Source organism: Dasypus novemcinctus, chromosome 15 (assembly GCF_030445035.2).
Source record: "Dasypus novemcinctus isolate mDasNov1 chromosome 15, mDasNov1.1.hap2, whole genome shotgun sequence".
NCBI lineage: Eukaryota > Metazoa > Chordata > Mammalia > Cingulata > Dasypodidae > Dasypus > Dasypus novemcinctus.
In genome coordinates, this window is record NC_080687.1 from 34378846 (window position 1) to 34401648 (window position 22803).

General features: G+C 38.2%; 1 protein-coding gene across 5 annotated transcripts in view; it reads right to left on the reverse strand.

Moving 5' to 3' along the window:
- Positions 1 to 22803, reverse strand: part of PCCA (propionyl-CoA carboxylase subunit alpha) — a 537919-nt gene that overhangs the window by 57836 nt on the left and 457280 nt on the right. For all 5 annotated transcript variants that reach the window (XM_058276458.2, XM_058276457.1, XM_004458407.4 and 2 more), the window contains one exon: positions 17951 to 18004. In XM_058276458.2, coding sequence (XP_058132441.1) covers positions 17951 to 18004 — 54 coding nt within the window. The remainder of the gene's footprint in view (positions 1 to 17950; positions 18005 to 22803) is intronic.

Genomic DNA, 22803 nt, shown 5'->3' on the forward strand with positions numbered 1-22803 from the left:
GGGCACAAGGAAAAGCTCAAGAGGAGACAGTGAACCCAGAGAGGAAGGCTGAGAACTCAGCAGAGCCTGGCAGCCATCTTGCTTTGCCACATGCCTGGAAAACAGAATCAACAGTACCTGACTTGGATACCTCGATTTGGATATTTCACAACCTTGGAACTTAAGCTTCTACCCCAAATAAATCCCCTTTATAAAAGCCAACCCATTTCTGGTACTTTGCATTGGCAGCCCTTTGACAAACTTAAACATTGGCAAAACTTTTTTTCAAAAGCGAAAGGGGGGCGCAGCTCAAGTGGTCGAGCGCCTGCTTCCCATAAACAAGGTCCTGGGTTCAATCCCTGGCACCTCCTAAAAACTAACAAATGAAAAAACCCAACTTTCACTGGGGAGCAGATGTAGCTCAGTGGTTAAGTGGCTGTTTCCCATGTATGAGGTCCTGGGTTCAATCCCCGGTACCTTTGGAAAAAAAAGTGAAGGAGCGATTAAGACATTCCCAAGTAAACAAAAGCCAAGGAAGTTCATCACCACTAGACTAGCCCTGTAACAGATGCTAAAGAGAGATCTGCAGGTTGAAAGGAAAGTACACTAGACAACAGAAGGAAAAAAGAAATATAAATGCCAATATCACTGAATTTTTGGCTTGCGACCCCACTTTTTATTTCCTTCAGATTCTGAAAGGCAAATTCATAAAATATAGAGATAAATCAGTGGTTTGGGACTCATTATGCATAAATATGTAATTTGTGACAAGAACTACAGAAGGTGGGGGGATGGAGGGGTAAGGGAATATCTTTATGTATGCTACTGAAGTTAAGTTGATATCAAACCAAATGAAATTGTTTTAGATTTAATATTGTTAAATTTAAGCCCATGGTAATCAGAGAGAAAATACTGGAAAATTACAAAAAGAAAGAAGAAGGGATCTTAAAGGGTTCACTACAAAAGCAACTAAATATAAAAATATGAAGTAATGGAAGAATTGAAGGACAAAAAAAAATAAACAAGACTTACGAAAACCAAAGAGCAAAATGACAGAAAAGTTCCTGCATTATCAATAGCAGTTCAGCATTAGCCACAACAGCCAAAAGGTGGAAGCAACTCAAGTGCAAATCAACAGATGAATGGATAAATATAATGTGGTGTATAAATACACTGGAACATCACTGGCCTTAAAAGGAATGAAGTTCTGATACATATCACCACATGGATAAACCCTGAAAACATCATGTTGAGTGAAGTAAGTCAGACACAAAGGGACAGATATTGTTGGATTCCATTTACATGACAAAATACGAATATAGACTGTAAGCTTTATAGCAATGTAAGATTTCTTAAATTTGATTATAGTCCAAGTAAGTGAACAGTCTTGTTCTTAGGAAATGAATATATAAGTATTACATGTTCAAGAAGCAGTATATATATAACTCACTCTCAAATGTTTAGAAAATTGACAGACGGATGGATGAATGGATAAACAGAATGATACAGCAAATTTGACAAAATGTTAAAATTGTGGATCTGAGTATGGATGGAGGAGGTATGTTGGCATTCTCTATGGGTTTTGTAATATTTTTACAACTGTACTTTATGAAATATTTTAAAATAAAAAGTTTAAGGAAAAAAAATCCAGTCCTATCTTCATACCTGCTAGTATGGCCTTTAAAAAAAAGTAACAAGTGTTGATAAGGATTTGGATACACTGGAACCTTCATACAACGCTGTCGGGAACATAAAATGGTGCAGGTGCTTTGGAAAACTGGCAGTTACTTGAAAGGTTAGGCATAGAGTTACCATATGACCTAGCAATTTAACTCCTAGATCCAGCTATACCCAGGAGTAAGGAAAACATACATCCACACAAAGACTTGTGCATGAATGTTCAAAACAGCATTCTTTTTCACAGTTGAAAGGTGCAAACAACACAAATGTCCATCAACTGATGGATTAATAAAATGTGGCATATCCATACAATGAAGTGTTATTCTGCAGTAAAATGGAATGAAGTACTGATACATGTAACAAAATGGTTGAACCTTTGAAATCCATTGTATGAGTCCATTTATATTAAAGGTCCACAATAGGTAAATATATACAGACAGAAAGCAAATTAGTGGTTACAGGGGCTGGAGGGGTTAAGGAGAAGTAGGGTGTGATTGCTAATAGGTATGGGGTTTATTTTGGGTGTGATGAAAGTGTTCTAAAATTGTTTATTGTGATGATTTCAAATTCTGTGAAGAGACAAAAAATGACTGAAGCAGACAATTTTAAAAAGTGAATTTTATGGTATATAAAATATAGCTCAATAATGCTATTTCCAAAAAAATGGGTTCTTAGAAGCAGTTATTTAAAACTTCTTTGTAGGGAAGTGGACTTGGCCCAGTGGTTAGGGCATCCGTCTACCACATGGGAGGTCCGCAGTTCAAACCCTGGGCCTCCTTGACCTGTGTGGAACTGGCCCATGCTCAGTGCTGATGCGTGCACGAAGTGCCCTGCCACACAGGGGTGTCCCCCGCATAGGGGAGCCCCACATGCAAGGAGTGTGCCCCAGATGGAGAGCCTGCCCAGCGCAAAAGAAAAGTGCAGCCTGCCCAAGAATGGTGCCGCACACATGGAGAGCTGACACAACAAGATGATGCAACAAAAAGAAACACAGATTCCCGTGCTGCTGACAACAACAGAAGTGGACAAAGAAGAACACACAGCAAATAGACACAGAGAACAGACAACCGGGGTGGGGGGGAAGGGAGAGAAATAAATAAATCTTGGGAAAAAAAAACTTCTTTGTAAATCAAATATTTGAAGTAGTCTGACTACAGGCAAAAGGTTAAAAAAGGCCATATTAAGAGAAGAAAACAGTAAACATGCAACATAACTACAAACAAAAACATTGAACAATGCTGCTATAAATCCAAGAAATTGCTTCCAAGGGCTAATACTTGGAATTATTTAGGAAGGAGTACCTTCAGTATAGCAGTCAAAAATAACTACTTTTTAAATATGTGAAAGAAAAATATGAGTTTTTAACTTAGAAGTTTCATATTTTAAGTCAAATGAACTTATTTGTACTTGAAATTAAAGAACAAAAGAGGTTCGATGTATAACAGTTTCAACCCACTGTACACAGATATTTATTAAGTATTTATTAAAATGCTTTATCTTAAAATAATACTATAGGCACCACAAAGGAAACAAATATGAGCAATTCAATTCCATACCTTCTGTTCAATAAAACTCTCTTCTCCATGGCAGGTGGTACAGAGAACTCTACCCAGGGGGTTAATCAAAATTCCCTTAGAATAATTGAAAAGCATCTGCATTTTTTCCCCCAGAAACCACAAGAAAGCCACAGTAAGCAGAACATATAATCTTGATTATTACCACTGAGCCCATAGCAGCACAATGTGTCATCCTCAGAAAATAAGTTACAGGACATAATATCATTGTGTCAAAAGCCAGTTGTATCTTCCTGAATGAGATAAAAACCCAAGGAGACCAAAACATAGACAATGATGATAAAGTTGCGTGAGTGATATTTTGATATTCTTGTGAAGAAAACTGCATAATGTGACGAATGTAATTGTTCTTAGAGAGGGATGGTGCTGGGAGAGACCACAGATGCCAGCGACCCCAACCTTTTATTTCACAACGAAGAAAACAGGTTGAGGAAAGCCAGACAGTGAATTTAAAGCATAATTAGGATGAGACATTTGATTTTAACTTTCAGGGCTCTTGTCAGGAAATATAATTTTTTCCTGAGTATATGTTCTACAAAAGGTGTAACCTAAGAAATGGAAAGTTCTTAGGCACTTCGGAGAGCTAAATTTGTAAAACCCCATGCCCAAGTGCTATAATTAACCATCTGTGAAAGTAATGCAAAAGACTATCTCAAGTGCATGACCAATGTGTGTGGAGAAATTTGAAATTCAGTCAAAGCGACCTAAGGGAAGCAGAAGTGGAATATTACTATAGTTTAGGTAGTTGAAGCAGAAAGATGATAAACAGGAGTAGTACTGAAGCACAGGAAAGGGAAGCCAAGTAGGTAGACCTAGGGAGTATTCTTGTTGATGGCTAGAAGTACTTCACCAGGTTTCAGCATGGCACAGGCCCAACACCTCCTATTTTGCTCTTATTACCGGGTAAATCAGACTAGTTCCAAAACCTAGGTTAGCCTCCTAATCATTCTGATACCACCATTCAATCAATGTCCTGGAGAACTGAATTAAAGATCTCAGTTTCTGGAAGAAACAGTCCTCACCTCAAATTAACAAATGCACATCCTGGTTTGGACATCTGTTTCTTTGTGAATTTAGTTATTGTAGGTTAATTTCCAGGTTCTCAAAATCAAGACCTGATCTACACAACTGCAAAGGATGGATGGCAGAATGGACCGTATGGGTCACTGAGGTGATGAGATCTGCCAAGCTCTTGCCTGAGTACCATCCTTACCTCTTCACAACCCTACCTTCAAAGTGTAAGAGCTGCCATTTGGAAGATACAGGCTTCATTTAAAGCTCATACATGCTGTGTGCACACATGGAGCACACAGCATGTATTTATCTAGGTTTATTTTCAACAAATTGATACATTTATACAACAATATCTAATCCATCTTTTATTCTAAGTAGCTATGCATTAACACAGATACTCCAATAAGAAAACTCTACTAATGAGCAAAGACTGGACTTTATAATCTTTGTTCTTTCTTAGGAAAAATTTATAAATAATCAAGAACATGAAAAACAGTATCAAATTCCTTGAGATGATAACTGCAGATATTAAGGGTTAAATTTAATTTAAAGGAATGATATGTTGGTCATACATTTTTAAAAGACACAAACACACAGTTATTAATATTAGGGCAAAATAGGAAAATAATATATGAGAAAGATATATATATGTACATGGGAACCACTTCTTTCCCTAATATGCTCAAGATGCCTGTGGTTCTTTCAATTTACAAATTAAGGGTAGGGTAAGATAAGCTAGAATGGACAAAGCTGAAATAGCTACAGACTCTTTATCCAGGGGACAATTAAGAGTAAATCTTCAGCATCCTAGATAGCTTTTGTGAAGGGATGGTGACACAGTCAGATGTATATGCCCTTCTACAATTATTTTCTAATCAGGAACTCTCAAAACCTTGGCACTATTGACATTTTAGGTGGATAACTCCTCGTGGTGGGGGCTGTCCTGTGCATTGTAGGATGTTAGGCAGCATCCCTCGCCTCTACCAGATGCCAGCAGCAGCTCCTCAGTCATGGCAACCAAAATTGTCTCCAGACACTGCCAAATTGCCAAATGTCCCCTGCTGAGAACCACTGGCCTAGATTAAAATACTGTAAAATACTGCCAGTTACCGATATTAAAAAAAAAACACAACTACCTGTGTATTCCTAAAATCCTCCGGGGGTATGGGGATGGGAGCTACCCAATCTTTGGTTGAATAAAGTAGGGAAGGTCAGGGGACATAAAGGTGAAAAAGTTAAATAAGATCGTTTAATTTTTCATAATACCTTTGACATGTATTCTACACCCTAATCACCTTAAATATCAGAAACCTTTAGCACTCTACCTGGTTAAGTGGCTGGTCTCAAGTTCAAACACAGATGAGATGGTTTATTCCAATCCTTCCCAAACTGCTCTCTAATTACCTTAGGTAATTATTAAGGTATGTGGCAGTTTGGTATTGTTTATGAATTCCAAAAATAGATATTGGATTGGTTTGTAAACTGGTCTGTTCCTCTGGGCATATTAGATTGTTATTAAATTCAGAGGTTTCACTTTTACTTGATTAAATTATGATTAGGGCTTTGATTCGTCCATATCAATAGGGCATTGAGACCCCATCCCCTTGGTGGGCAGGGCCTCAGAGAAAACACGGCAGAGCAGAGTCTTAGTTTTTTGATGCTGGAGTCCCAGGAAGTAAATGCACAAAGAAGGAGAACACAGAGAAAGAGAGAAAGCTCACTAGACAGGATCCTGTGCACCAGGAAGAGAGATGAGCCTGATAGTCTATAGCTGACCTTGTGAAGAGAACAGAGCAGCTGAACCCAAAGAGGAACAAGACCTGGGGATAAGACTTATCTCAGCCTACAGCTGATATTGGAAGCTAGGACCACAGAGCCTTAGGAGAAAGAACAAGGCTGAACCCTCCCAGAGACCAGCAGTCACCTTGATCCAACACATGGCAACCAACTTTGGTGAGGGAAGTAATTTATGCTTTATGGCCTTGTGACTGTAAGCTTCTACCCCAAATAAGTACCCTTTATAAAGGTCAAGAGAGTTCTGGCTTGCATCAGCACCCCTTTGACTAATTACCTAAGTATTTCCCCCTACATTCTTGAGAATTTCCAGCATACAGAACATACGCTGGCTTTAGGAAAACTCCCTCTCGGAAATAACATACCTGAGCTACTGGGAAACGGACTTTGGCCCAGTGGTTAGGGCGTCCGTCTACCATATGGGAGGTCCGCGGTTCAAACCCCGGGCCTCCTTGACCAGTGTGGAGCTGGCCATGCACAGTGCTGATGCGCGCAAGGAGTGCCGTGCCACGCAAGGGTGTCCCCCGCGTGGGGGAGCCCCACGCGCAAGGAGTGCGCCCGTGAGGAAAAGCCGCCCAGCGTGAAATGAAAGAGCAGCCTGCCGAGGAATGGCGCCGCCCACACTTCCCGTGCCGCTGACGACAACAGAAGCGGACAAAGAAACAAGACGCAGCAAATAGACACCAAGAACAGACAACCAGGGGAGGGGGGGAAATTAAATAAATAAATAAATCTTAAAAAAAAAAAAAACAAAAAAAACATACCTGAGCTACTGACCACTATTTGACTTCTTGTATGCCAACTAGGCATCCTGCCATACATTCCCCATGCACAGGGGGGAAATGGCACAAAATATTAAATAACTATGTAATTAAATACTAAATGTTGGGAAGCGGATTTGGCCCAATGGATAGGGCATTTACCTACCACATGGGAGGTCCAGGGTTCAAACCCAGGGCCCCCTGACCCGTGTGGAGCTAGCCTATGTGCAGTACAGATGCATGCAAGGAGTGCCGTGCCACACAGGGGGTCCCCCACGTAGGGGAGCCCCACGTGCAAGGAGTGCGCCCATAAGGAGAGCCACCCACTGCTAAAAGAGTGCTGCCTGTCCAGGAATGTGGTGCCACACCGACGGAGAGATGACGCAGCAAAAAGAGACACAGATTCCAGGTGCTGCTGGTAAGAATACAAGCAGACACAGAAGAATGAGCAGCGAATGGACACAGAGCAGGCAATGGGTGGTGGAGGCGAAACAGGGAAGGGGAGATAAAGAAAAAATAAATCTTTAAAAAACAAAACAAAACTAAATGTAGAAGAACAGAGAAGTACTTTTTTGAAGATGTGATTGTGAAGTGATGCTTGTAATATGTTTTGTTTGATATATCTCATCAGGAAGTTTACAAGACTTTAATAAAATTGAAGACCAAATGAAGGGCAGCAGCTTCTAAGATGCTATTCAAATGTCTTAGCACTGCTTAGTCAATGTGAGCATCTTTGGTAAACAATAACAGTACATCTATTCAAACTGTAAAATGGGTACAAATAAACATAACTAGCATTTGCTGTAAATTTCATGGACGGCTATTCAGGGGAGGACTCAGCTTATGAACTTAAAATTGCAATGTGAGGAGGATTAAGAAAAAGTAACCACTTCCAGTCAATATTTAAACATATTCTTAAAGCAAATCAAACATAAGACTAGATAAAGTTTGTTATTTTCTTTTTTATGAGGCATTCAAGTAGGTCATGATATGTATAATATGTTGTATGCTTCAAGCCACAGATAAGTATCACATCTGTCATAGAGAATTCGTTTCCCTAACATTGTACTTATTAGTGAAATGGAAAAGAAAACTCTACAATCCCAACTGTTACATATAGTCTAGGCCAGTGGTTCTCAATGTCTATTTGCTGATAAGAAAATTAAGAACCAAAGAGGTTAAGGTACTTGTTCAAGTTCATAAAGCTGGTAAGTGGGAGATCTGAGATTCAAACTCAGGAAGTAGTCAAGCTTTATTTAGTATTCCTCTTCTTACTTCCCCCTGACCCAATATTACTAACATCCTGACAGTAGTTTAAAAAACTTTCCTATAAACATATAACTTGGTAATTCCAAATATTTTAAATTAACAACATTCCAAAGAAAGTGTACATCTGATTTTTACAAATCAAAGATGCTATAGGACTTACTCATGTTAGAGAATGAATGGAATTAAATGAGATAATATACGTAGAAGTGTTCTAACACTATAAAGCATCATATAAATGTAAGGTATTAAGTTATTCATGAAAATTAATTTTATTTTGAGGATCATTGGCAGATGGCATAATTTTGAAAAACTTTCCAAATAGTGACATCCTAGGATACTATGAAATCATGATTGAGATTATACTAATTTGGTTTCTAATATCCATATATAAATTTTTTTTTATTTGGGCAATCTATACTGTCGTACTATTAAAATGTTTACATTAGAGAGGATAGAAGTCTGTCCCTTAAATGGGAGCATTTCTCAGGGCTCCATTCTTGGTTCTATCTTCTCCTTCCACACTTTCCCATTGGGCAATCTCATCTATCTGGTGCTTCAGATATTCCCTGACATGTTAGCAAATGCCCAATTTGCATGTTAGCCCTTAATCTTTTTTTATCAATCTTCATGAAAGAAACTTCCTTTACATAACAGATCACTTTGGCATTTCAAACTTAAAATAGTCAAAATCCAACTCATTATCTAATACATCTTTCTCCAGGTACAATTCTCTTCTTCCTGTTTTTCTATCTCAGCTACTTACATCAGTTATCTCAGCTACAAACCTCAGTCATCTTTAATTCTGCTTGATACATATAATTGGACACTTGATCCTCTCAAGGCAGCTCTCCAGTACCTTCTCTATTTTTCTACTTCCACAAGTTCTATTTAGTAAAAACTCAGGTTGTTATTTTTACTCTCTACTTTCAAAAATCCTTCAATGTCCCACAAATTCTTCAAATTTTCCAAAAGTCTAGAGAATAAAACCCAATCTCCTAAGCATGGCTTTAAGGTCCTGTGTCATCCAGCCCCTGCTATTCTGGTTTACCTCCCACATTAGACCTTTTGTCCATCCTCACTAGCCAATCTACTCTTCCTTAAACATATAAGACATTCTCATGCCTCTGTGCTTTTGTTCTTTTATTCTCTTCCTCTTCTGTATGAGAAAGCCTATTCTTTATTGCCCTAAATTCTCCTGTAGCCATTAATAAAAACAGAAGTTTCACATGGTGACTGTAATATGATCAAATGATGAACTTTGTTTCACAACAGACAAAATAACCTAAAGAAAATCAACATAAACAATTAAATTCATGGCAAAACATATACTACCAACACATTAGAAGTACCATTTAAATATATTCTTCATAAAAGTCACAGGTTTTAGTAACTGTGGAAAAATATAGTGCAATAAAAAACACACACACAAATAAAAGATCTATTGAGCTATGAGTCTATGAGTAACATAATTAGAAATAACAGTATAAAGAAAGAGCACAGAAAGCCCAATCTCTATTATTTAAAATTGATTGTGGCCTGTGGAAATAGTGTTTCATGTTTCTATGGAAATTAATTATGTTTATATATGGGCACATACATATTAATAAGCCAACCCCAAATTCAGATTCTGAGTTGTTTTGCAGAATTTTTTTTTTTTTTTTTTGAGGTACGAGGGCTGGGGACCTCGTATATGGGAGGCCAGTGTTCAACCACTGAGCCACATCAGCTCCCCTGAGTTGATTCTTTTGTTTGTTTTCTTGTTGTTTGTTTTTATGAGGCACTGGGAACCAAAACTGGGATCTCTCATGTGGGAAGTAGGCGCTCAACTCCTTGAGCCACATCTGCTCCCTCTAGATTAATTTTTGATCATATGAACAAGGAGCCAATACCTTCCCCTCTCAGAATATGGTAGATTTAATACAATCGGAAATGTTCACACTAAGTCCGATACTGAATATTGTACCATCACCACAAAATGGAGATTTCTGAACACGCTGTTTCAAGGCCTTTGCAGATGCTCTTCCCCTCTATTTGAAATATCTTTCCCTTGCTTGTAACTCAATTCATCTTTAAAGTCTTAGCATGAGCTATACATCCACTGGGTGCTTTTCAGGATTCTTCCCATTTCCTTTTTCCAACCCTAGAATACCTCTACTGTCATTCTTACACAATACATTGAAATTGGTTGTTTTCATTTCTATATCTTTAGGCTCACTGATGGCAGAGATGTCTTTTTTCTTTGAATTGCCAGAACTAACCTCAATGTCTGTCAAATAGTAGATGATCAATCAATGTAAGATGAATAACTGACTATATGACTACCATTAAATGCTGGGCTTTATGTTCACTATTTAAAAAATATGATGTCTAGTAAGATGCAAAATACAGAACCTAAACCATATGGTTAATCATATTTTGGGATAAAACAGAGTTATGCCCTACAGTCTATACTTTACCTACTGATACAAGTAGTTTTTGTGTCAGTAAAGAAAAAAGTAAAGCTGACAGGTCTACAATTTTGTCTGCTACCACATCGGCCTATGTATAACCCATCTCAGCATATACCATGTACTGATGGTATGCGCATGTCTGTCTTGATCAGGAGCCAGCATGCTGTATAAGGGCAGAGACCACATCTTATTCATCCAGTACAGCTTCTAGCACATAGTACAAGAGGCAGTCAATGCTTTAAGTGGAATTATAGTATATTTGTATACAAAATGGATCACATAACAGAGGATTAAGAATTGTCCTTTCATATTATTAGAGTATGTTGACAATGCTCTAGAAACAATACTTAGCTGTATTCCAAAAGTTCATTCTTAGGCTGATTATTTGGAATACAGACCACATGTAACCACAAAAACAATGCTTTAGATTAAGACTGTATTTATAGACCATTACATAAAATCTTATTTTAACCATATTTTGGCTGAAATTTTGCACATTTGGGGAAAAAATATACAACATGCGATATAACTTTACCATTTTCTTAGCATTACAAAATGTATCTGAACAGCAGACAGACTTCATCAACCTTCCACAAAATGTCTAGTGTGTGGCCACTACCTGCTTTCTATTGCTAGATGGAAAAAGTGTCAGGAATAAGGAGAGCTTGACCCAAGCAGGGATGGAGCCCTATGTATATGGGGTGTGAAGTCCACTGGATCTAGTTTCTGTTCCAGATCCTTCCCATCCCCTCTCCCTTTCCCGCTGAAGAAAACAAGCTTGGGCTACGTGGGCAAGTCCCAAGAGACTTTAGACATGCCAAGAGGTGAGCACAAGTGGGAAGCCTAAGTTAGCAGGATTTAGGGTAGCTGCAAAGGTAGACTGGGATAGGTGGAAAGTAACGTGGACTAACGTGCCAGAATTTCCAGTAAGATATCGGGTGATTTATGAAGCATCACTGATACACAGAAAGGGATAGAGAATGAAGAAAAAAGCAAATAGAAGGAAGAAAAAGGCAAATAGAGGTTACAGATGAGGAAACCCAAGAGATTAATTTGAATCAGACATATAGGTAGAGGGATAAGCTATAGAAGACTAAAGAAATTCTCTAGAAGCTTACTTGTAAAAGAAAACATAATGAAAATGCACATCATTTACTTCTTAAAAGAGTAGTGATAAAGAAAAACAGTAATAAATCCAGTTTTTTCCAATTATTTGAATTTCAAACAAACAGGAGTTTATTAAGATTCATTATGCATATGCGAACTTTCAAAAGAAACAGAACTTCCTGAGGATGACTATATATATCTAGAAAATGGATGATGCAAATTTTGGATCCTATGATATCAGATGACAAGATACAGTCCAAGCTTCAGCTCTTGCTAATTAAACGAATCAATTAAGAGACTACAGTTGCAACTGTGTAACTGCTGTTCTATAGTGGCAATAACAACCCCACGGGGAGGTCTTTTACTACATTAAAATGCTGTCCTCCACAACTCCATCTGATATTATTAGAAACAGTTATTTGTGTCTTGCTGTCATATTAGTAGCAAAGGCAAATTATGGAAATATGCAGACCAGAATGGTCCCAGTATGAGATCAGGTTCGGCTTTCAGCCTCCAAGGGAACAATTGCTGAAATTCCAAAGTTCCCCAAAGTTCTTTAATGGAACTGATAAATCTATCAGCACAGCATCCATTTAGAAGCTAGGTAAGGGTCACATATTTACATACATTCCTGCTAAGCTGATACAATTCAACTAGATGAATTATCATATTAAGTTAACCCTCCTGAGTTAAACTGATGGAGTTCAAAATTGTTTCAATGGTTGTCATTAATCGCTGTTACTTCTTAAATGCTTACTTTGGAATCTAATTGTGCTGGTGTATCAAGGGTCATATTAATAGCATTCTTACTGGTAAATCTTTGTAAAACATGTTTATCCTACTGATACGATCACTCCAGCTTTCAAGACTAATAAGAAATAAAGCATATTTATTATCAATAAAAACTTAATTTAAAATATACAATTTGAGATTTAAATTAGCTTCAAGAACTTCAGCATGTTTGGTTTCATTAAGATCGCTGGCGAAGCTTCAATGACATATAATTTGATAGTTCCTCAAGAATCCTTGGGTAAATGCCAATACCACAGCTATGAAGAAGCTGTTCAAATGTAGTCTAACCTTATGCATTGTTTACAAGAAAAATACTTCAGTCTTACTGAGACATTACTGCCTCAGTATTACGGTACTTACAAAAAATGGTATTTTAAAAATTAAATACAAACAAATGACCACAACACAAACATTTGAAAGAGAATTGTTAAGTTCTGCATTTTTTAAGTAATAAAATATTCAACTTTATTGTGAAGCATGATTAAAAAGTATGAAATTCTGGCCAATTACTCTTCCATTTCTTAGTGAACTTATACTGTCTGAGGTATATAAACTCACAGCTTCACCAAAAACAAGCAAGCAACAAACAAACAAACAAAGTCTTGACAATGTCCAGTATGAAACAGACACAGATATGCTACAAGAATTCTGGAATATGTAGCTCTGCAAGACAGGATTATGCAGTAAAGAAATGTGTTCTTAAAGTACTTATGATGGTGAAAAGCTTGATTTTTCTTGTTTTATTTTTAATATATTTTTATTACAGAAGTTGTGAACTTACAAAAAATTCATGCACATGTGTAGAATTCCCGTACCACAACCCTTCACCAACACACTACACCACTGTGGAACATTTGTTACAGATTATGAGATACTATCATCAGACTATTACAACTAATTTTAAAACTAGAGAAATCTAGTTTTGCATCCTGGTTCTACCATTTATTGGTTGATTAACAAAGAATAGTCATTTAACCTCTGTTTCGAAAATTGGGTGTATCTATATCAGTGTTGCAGTATGGGATGTTTCAGTATGGAACATGAAACATCAGTCACATGGGGGATACAGCATAGGTTTGAAATACTTGGAAAAATAAATGGTGGTACTGAAGTGAGGTATTAGTAAGGCAAAGACTTCAGAAATAATGGTCTCCTATCTTCAACTATGTTTATAAAATATACTTGAAGTAAATTGGCTGAGTTATTTTTTAACTTTTCTGAAGTGTCAAATATGTTTTCATGCCTATATAGAGTTTCATATACTATATTTTTGGAGTAAAATAAATGAAATTGACAGATACTTAAGAATAAAATGTGGAGGCTCTGAATATATACATACACCCAAGTCAAATGTGCTCATCTAGGTCATAGAGGAGCAAATTTCATCTCTGAAAGCCCCATTCTATTAATTCAGAAGACTTTGTTTTTCATAATAATAAATACTACCTAAATTTTTAAGAATAAAGTTCAAATAGCATTAAAAAAAAAAAGGAGAGACCTTATGCTTGGAATGAAAATTGATGAGCCAAAGGTTTTAAAGTAGACAATAAATCTACTCAAACTGAGATCTGTATATTTTATCTAAATTTAAATCTGTATAAATAGCTTTGGGGGAAGGGGAATTTGAGGGCATTCCCCCTGAAAAGTTGTGTAATAGGATAAGCTAAGCTATGCTTCAGAAAAAAATTAATACTGACATCTTGCCCACTGAAGGTTGGGACTATAAGGGATGTGATCAGCTCCAGGGAGCCATGCTGACAGAGACACATCAAATGGACACATACCTTCCAAGGTGGAATGGTAGTGGCCAGAGTACTCACATTTGTTCTTAGCAACCTTTATCCAGAAGTGACACATTCTAGGGAGAAAATTTTGCAGGGGTCTCTTGCATTTCTGCCCTTCTTGGGAAAAAGGTCCTACTTGACCTCTGGTCTAGACTCTTTTCAAGTATATTTTAGGTGCTGAAGTAGATGGTAGGGAATAAAAATTAAAGAGCATTGCCTGACAGGTTAAGCTCTGGACTGAGGACTGAGAAATCTGAGTGTCCTTTTATGCTCTATCCACCAACTAGATGGGAAAACTTGGATACTGGAGTTATCTTTTCCAGTGCATTCTTTCCTTATCAGAGGAAGATGTATTAGGTCATGTCTTAAGGCCCCAAATAAGCCCCTATACTTCTCATTTTCCTCATATGTTATTTCTATATTTTCTTTCTTCACTTTTCTCTTTCAAGTCCCATACTTATTATATCCCGCACTTGCCAATTTTATTCATTCATTCAACAAATATTTATTGAATGCCTACCATAAGTGAGGCTTGTTCTGAGCCTTGGGCAAACAAAACAGACAAATCTCTCTATCTCATGGAGCTTATTACATTCTAGTGGGGGACGTAGGCAATAAACAAATCAAAAAGTAAAATATATAGTATGTCAAATAGTGATAACTGCTAAAGAAAAGAATAAAGCAGAGAAGTGGGGAAATAAGATGTTGGATATGGTCAAAATTTTAAATAGAGTGACTTGGGAAACCCTCCCCGAGATGGTGGCTTTTCAGTAAAGGCTTAAAGAAAGCCAGGGAACCTGCCATGCAGATATCTGGGGGAAGATATTCCTGGCAGAGGAAAGGGAAATAAGGAGCTTTTCAAAAGTGTGCCAGCATGCTTGAAGAGCAAGAAGGCCAATGTGGCTGGAGAAGGGTAGGACTTTTGGCATGTATGTGTAACAATTTGGTACACTGTTGGAGGGTTTTGAGCACTAGAGTAATATGACTTGATTTAAATTTGAAAAGGATCAAGTTAAGTGCTATATTAATAATAGAATACAAGAAAGCAGGGGCAGAAGTGGCAGACTTTGGCTATTGCAATAATTCAATCAAGATGGAGGCTTGGATGAGAAGGGCCAATTGGAGTGGTGGGAGAATTTTTTTTTCCATCTGGTTGCATCATCATCTTTTTAGTGTGCCAGTTCATCACATGGGGGCCTGCGCGTCATTGCACAGGATCAAGCCAGCCATTTTAGTGCAAGTGAGAACTGGAGGTGCAGTTATCCACGAAGGATCTGTGGAAAGTTTTACTATCTCATGGTTTAGACTCTTGTGCACTACAAGGAAAACCAACGAGGTTTTTTTTTACAAGATCCATATGAAAGGAACTACTGCCACCCTGGACTAAAAGGGACAGAAGAGAGACAGAGGAAGGAAAAATCACATCAAAGGCAGAACCATGGAAGCTCAGATCTAGACCAAAGACATCTCCCCAGGCCAAAAGAGTGAGCCCACCTATCTCTGTGGAAGGAATGCTTATGCCCTGGCACTTGGAGAGGGCAGGCCTTCTACCTTGATGTTGAGGAAGAGTGTTAAACACGCCACTTTTCTCAAATGCCTGGGGGCTGTAGAAACTCTGGCCACTATCTGGATGCTTGAAGGAGGTGGAACCTTCAGCCCAGTGTTCAGGGAGAGTGTGTCTGCTGTGCAAGCACCTGGAAGGGGTGGAGCTGCCCCTCCATCAGACCGGGAGGACAACACTTAGATGACTTCCACAGATGACTGTCAGACCTTGAAACCTAATGGAGTATGCCTGCATGTTTTCAGAACTGCTTGGCACCCATGATCCCTGTTTTACTTCCCATGTCTCCCTATGTGACTGGGAATAATTATCCTATGCCTGTCCTTCCATTGTATATCAGAACAGAAAACTTGTTCTTTAGGTTTCACAGATCCTCAGGGAATTTTGCTCAAAGACAGACCATACTCATAACTGATTTTGATGAGATTTTGTACTTAGTATTTTTATTGAATTGATTTAAGATTTTGGAATTAGAGTGAATGTATTTGCATGTGGAAAGAACATATCTTTTCTGGTCCAGAGGGCAGAGTGTGGTGGTTAGAAGCTGTATGTATCCCCTGAAAGACATTTATTAAATTAATCCATTTCATGGGTCTGGACCCATATAAGTAGAAATGTTTGAAAAGGCTACCTCAGTTAAGGCACAACTAGCCTCATTCAGAATGGGTCTTAATCCTCTTACTGGGATCCTTTATAAATGGGATGAAAACAGAGAAAGTAAGTCACAGAAGCAAGAAGATGAAAGACACAAAACCAGGAAGAGATAGGAGATAACGGCTGATGCCTCCATGCAGCAGCAGAATCAAGGATCACTGGTAGGTGATCTTTGGGAAGAAAGCATTGCTTGATGATGCTTCGATATGCACATTTTTTTCAGCCTCAAAACCATAAAATAATAAATACCCATTTTTAAAAGCCAATCCATTTTATAGTATCTGTTTTAGCAGCCACTAAAATAGTGGCCTTTTCAGAACAACATAGACAATCAGAAAACTCAAGCACTGAAAGGCAATAAGCAATTCTATATATTCATATAATGTAATTCTATGTAGTCATTTAAAAGAATATACTGACATGGAAAGATGGCTAAGATTTATTGTTGTTTAAAGACATGTATGATCCTATTTCTGAAAAAATAAATCTACTGTTTATAACAAGTATCTCCAGGGAATAGGACATATATTTCTAATATAAATTTAAATAAAATCTGATTTTTCACTATAAGCATGTAATACTTTATTATTCAGAAAAGAAGAATAACCACAAGTCTTAGGACCAACATTAAAATTTAGATAACATCAGGCAAGTGTCTTTATAACTATACCTACACTTTATATACACAAATTATATACACACTCTATACATATATAAACAATAAAGCACAAAGTAAATGCACATTATTATAAATATCCTTAATGATTAATGATTATTAGGGAAAGAATCAAAATAGAAAATTATGATTCAGATCATTAGAAATGTGTATTTGAAAGGACCTTAGAAAGAAAGCTAAGCAGAACAAATTGAGGTTATTTTCAAAAGCACTTGTATACATTCTTATTATAAGAAGGAAAAAATCTTCAATAGAAAAAAGTATACAAAATAGCCAACAAACTGCCAATAATTTAAGAGCTATTTTCTCTCTAATAAAAAGTAATTAAGAGAAGTGAATGGGGCTCAAGCAACTGAGCTCCCACCTACCAAATGGGAGGTCTCTGGTTTGGTTCCCAGTACCTCCAAAAGAAGGCACCAAGCTGGTGCAATGGGCAGGTGCGACAAGCTAACACAACAAGAGATGTAAAAAGAAAAACATAATGAGAGATACAACAAAGCAGGGAACAAAGGTGGCTCAAGTGATTAAGTGCCTCCTTCCCACATCAGAGGTTCCAGGTTAAGTTCCTAGTGCCTTCTAAAGAAACAAGGAAGATGAACAGACACAGCAAGTGCAAACAACAAGGGGGTGGGAAGAAATAAATAACATAAACCTTAAAAAAAAAGGTAATTAAAATAAGTATACATGTAAACTTCTCTCACACATTAAAGAATCCACTTCTTGTAAAAACACATCGCAATTTAACAGTAATTTAAAACCATGGTGAAGTCAGATTCAAACACATGGGTTGAAACTAACTGAACAATTTTTTTTCTCTGTAAATCAAGAGAGTACAAAGTAATCATTCATACTTACCACTGTACCAAGAAACTGAATGTTCATGTTTCCACTTGCTTCTCGAGAAAGACACTGAAAAAAAGGTATAAAAATGAATTAGTGGGGGGAGGGGCAAGATGGAGTCAACTCATCCTACAATGCGGTTAGTAATTAGCCAGAGCTACTGGTCTGGCCAGGGGGCCTAGGAGATCAGAAGAGCATCCGGCAACATCCTTGGAAGAATGGAAGGAAAATGGCCATCTGCAGTGAACATTTGTGAGTAAAGCACTCCATGCTACAGAGTGTCCATCTCCTGCCAGCGGGACAAGACACCTCAGGAGGTACTTCCTAGCTGGAGAAGAAGCTCCATGTCCCCAAAACAGAGAGGACGAGATGGTTGGGCACTGACTTTAGTTACCAATTAATTAATTCACCTGGCTAAAGCCCAAACCTAAGTACAGCTAATGTTTGAGCCGTCAAAGTCAGAGAGACACCAGTAGCATCCATTTTAAACCCACCCCTGGCATGACAGGAAGTAAGGCTGATTGAAAATCAGAGACAGTAGGTAGGGGGACCTGCCCCAGCCTTTCTGGCACTTTTAGTCATTTTTGGCCTGCACATTGCCTGCACTTTTGGCCTGCTACATTGTTGGGCACCTATATAGGCACATCCCTGCCACCAATAGGATTGGAGAGTGGTGGTGATGGTAGTGTTTCCTTAGCATCTCTGGGCAACTGGAGGTGTTTTCAGCCCTCACATACTAGATTGTTGGGCACACCCAAAGGTCAAAATAGGTGAAGTAAGAATTGCTTTTACAGGATAAGAAAATATAAGCCATCTATGTACTGTCTACAAGATACATATAGATTAAAAGTTAAAAGATATTCCACAAATGCAGTAATCAAAAAGCTGGAGTAGCTGCACTTATATGAAATGAAATAGACTTTAGAAGCAAAGCTGTTAATAGAGACAAGAAGAACATTATATATTAATAAAGGGGTAATTTACCAGGAAGAAATAATAAACATAAATGTTTATGCACATAGCAAGGGTACCCAAATTACATGAGACAAACAGTGGGAAAACTGAAGAGAGAAATGGATGTTTCTACAATAATAGCTGAATACTTCAATACACCACTCTCATCATCGGATAGAACATCTAGGCAGATAACCAATAAAGAAATAAAAAGTTTGAATAATATGATTAATGATCTAAACCTATGAGACATATAAAGAACAATGCAGCTCAAAACAGCAGGATATACATGCTACTCAAGTGCTGATAGATCTTTCTCCAGGATAGATGAAATGCTGGGTCACAAAACAAATCTCAATAAACTTAACAAGATCAAAATTATACAATGCACTTTCTCTAGTAATAATGGAATAAAGTTGGAAATCAATAACAGGCAGAAAAAGGGGAAGTTCAAAAATATATGGAGATTAAACAATACTCTTTTTTTCCCTCTATTTTTAAAAAATGTTACATTAAAAAAATATAAGAGGTCCCCGTATATCCCCCCACCCCCCTCACCCCATTCCTCCCACATCAACAACCTTTCATCATCGTGGGACATTCATTGCATTTGGTGAATACATTTTGGAGCACTGCTGCACCACATGGATAATGGTTTACATTGTAGTTTACACTCTCCCCCAGTCTACCCAGTAGGTCATGGCAGGACACACAATGTCCAGCATCTGCCCCTGCAGTACCACCCAGGACAACTCCAAGTCCTGAAAATGCTCCCACATCATATCTCTTCTTCCTCTCCCTACCCTCAGCAGCTACCGTGGCCACTTTCTCCACATCAACGCTATAATTTCTTCCATAACTAATCACAATAGTTCCATAGTGTACAATACCAGTAAGTCCACTCTAGTCCATCCTCTATTCCCTCCATCCTGTGGATCCTGGGATGGTTATGTCCACTCCACCTCTATATCGAGAGGGGGCTTAGATTCCACATGGATGATGGATGCAATTCTGCTTGCAGTTGTAGGCACTCTTGGGTCCCTGATGTGCTGGCTGACCTTCACCTCCCTGTTAGCTGGCTGGGTAAGTCCAATAAACCAGAGGGTAGAAGTTGCAAGTCTGCTGAGGCTCTGGGCCTGGCTGTCATATGGACAGTCCAGATATTCAGGTCTCCTGAGTATACACCAACTCCAGTGTCAACCACAGGTCCAGTAAAAGTGAAAGAAAAGGCGTGTGTAGAAAGGTCACATCTGAGTCCAACTCCATCACACTCAGGAACACAATCTCCAAAGTAGGGCCAACTGACATGGCACTGAACTCCAGAGCCATCTGCCATGACCATAGAACCTGTGGGTCTCTGTAGCCCTCAGGAGAATCAGTACCTGTGGTTGTGTTTACTTTGGCTGTCTCTGGGACCCTGGTGAGGTATGCGTAAGTGCAACCCCTCTGATGACCTCCTGACTCTTTTCTGGAGAAGCATAGCCATATAAACTCATTTGTCCTTTCCATTTGCCCCTTTTATTCAAGGTCAAAAAGCAGTCTTAAATACTCTGATATTACAAGTAGGCTGAAAAATTTTGCTGGTCTGAGTTGAACCTTTTATTCAAGGTCCCTTTCTAGTTACATCATCAGCTGGGGTTTGGTAGTAATCCCTCAGCACCAGGGAGGCTTGGAGGCTTATCCCCGGGAATCATGTCCCATGCTGGGGGGAAAGTAATGCATTTACATGCTGGGTTTGGCTTAGAGAGTGGCCTCTTAAGCAACATGGAGGCTCTCAGGAGGTAACTCTTAGGCACCCTGCAGCTCTAAGCCTAGTTCATATTCCAGTCGCACAGGCTCATAAGCATAGTCATCAGTATCAAGGGCTCATTATTGGACCATCTTTCTTTATTGGTCTTTGCCATTGCACTTGGGTAAACAATATACTCTTAAATAATCAGCGGGTCAAAGAAGAAATTGCAAGAGAAATCAACAAATATCTCAAGACAAACAAAAACAAGAACACAACATATCAGAACCTATGAGATGCAACGAAGACAGTGCTGAAGGGGAAATTTTTAGCCCTCAAAGTTTACATTAATAAAAGAAGGAAAAGCTAAAAATCAACGACCCAACTACACACCTGGAGAAACTAGAAAAAGAACAGCAAACTATGCTCAAAGCAAGAAGAAGGAATGAAATAATGACGAACAGAGCAGAAATAAATGAAATTGAGAACAAAAAAATTAATGGAGAGAACAAAACCATAAGTTGGTTCTTTGATTTGTCAACAAATTGACAAACCCTTAGCTAGACTGATAAAGAAAAAAAGAAAGATGATGCAAATAAAATCAGAAATGAAAATGGGAACATTACTACTGACCCCAGAGAAATAAGAGGTAAAAGGATATTATGAACAACCATACACCAACAAACTAGACAATGGAAATGATATGGACAAATTCCCAGGAACATATAAAAAAACCTACACTGATCTTTGAAGAAACAGAAGACCTCAAAAAACAAATCCCAAGTAAAGAGATTGAAACTGTTATCAAAAACTTCTCCAAAATAAGGGAAGCGGACTTGGCCCAATGAATAGGGCATATGCCTACCACATGGGAGGTCTGCGGTTCAAACCCCAGGCCTCCTTGACCGGTGTGGAGCTGGCTGATGCACGTAAGGAGAGCCCTGCCATGCAGGGGTGTCCCCCGTGTAGGGGAGCCCCATGTGCAAGGAGTGCGCCCCATAAGGAGAGCCGCCCAGAGCTAAAGAAAGAGCAGCCTGCCCAAGAATGGCGCCACACACACAGAGAGCTGACAAAACAAGATGACACAACAAAAAAGAAACACAAATTCCCGGTGCCACTGATACAGATAGAAGCGGTCACAGAAGAATACACAGCAAATGGACACAGAGAGCAGACAAGAGAACGCGCGGGGTGGGGGGGGATTAAAAAAAAAACTTCCCCCAAAAAGCTCTGGACCAGATGTTTCACAGGTGACTTCTACCAAGCATTCAAAGATTTAATACCAATCTTACTCAAACTCTTCCAGAAAAACTGAACAAGAAGGAATGCTACCAAACTCATTCTATGAAGCCAATATCAACTTAATATCAAAGCCAGATAAAGATATTACAGGAAAAGAAAATTACACTTACTTCCCTAATAAATATGAATGCAAAAAATCCTCAACAAAATACTCACTAATTGAATCCAAAAATACATTAAAAGAATTATTCATCATGATCAAGTGGGTTTTATCCCAGGCATGCAATGGTGGTTCAACACAGGAAAATCAACCAGTGTAATAATCATGTTAATAAACTGAAGAACAGTCACATGATCATCTTGATAGAGACAGAAAAGGCATCTGAAAATACTCAGCATCCTATCTTGACAAAAACACTCTAAAAGATAGGAATTGAAGGAAATTTTCTCAACATGATAAAAGGCATATACAAAAAACCCATAGCTAACATTGTACTCAATGATGAAAGACTGAAAGCTTTCCTGTTGCGATCAGGAACAAGACAAGGATGCCCACTCTCACCACTGTTGTTCAATATAGTGCTAGAGGTTCTAGCTAGAGAAATCAGGCAAGAAAAAGGCATAAAAGATACTCACATTGGAAAGGAAGAAGTGAAGCATTCACTATTCGCAGATGATATGATCATATACCTAGAAAGTCCTGAAAAAAATCTACAACAAAGCCACTAGAGCTAATAAATGAGTTTAGCAGAATGGCGGGACACAAGATTAAAATGCAAAAATCAGTAGTGTTTCTATACACTAGTAATGAGCAATCTGCAACTAAAAGAATTCAAGCATTTAGGAATAAACTTAACCAAGGATGTAAAGCACTTGCATTGAGAAAACTACAATGCGTTGCTAAAAGAAGTCAAAGAAGATCTACCTAAATGGAGGACCATTC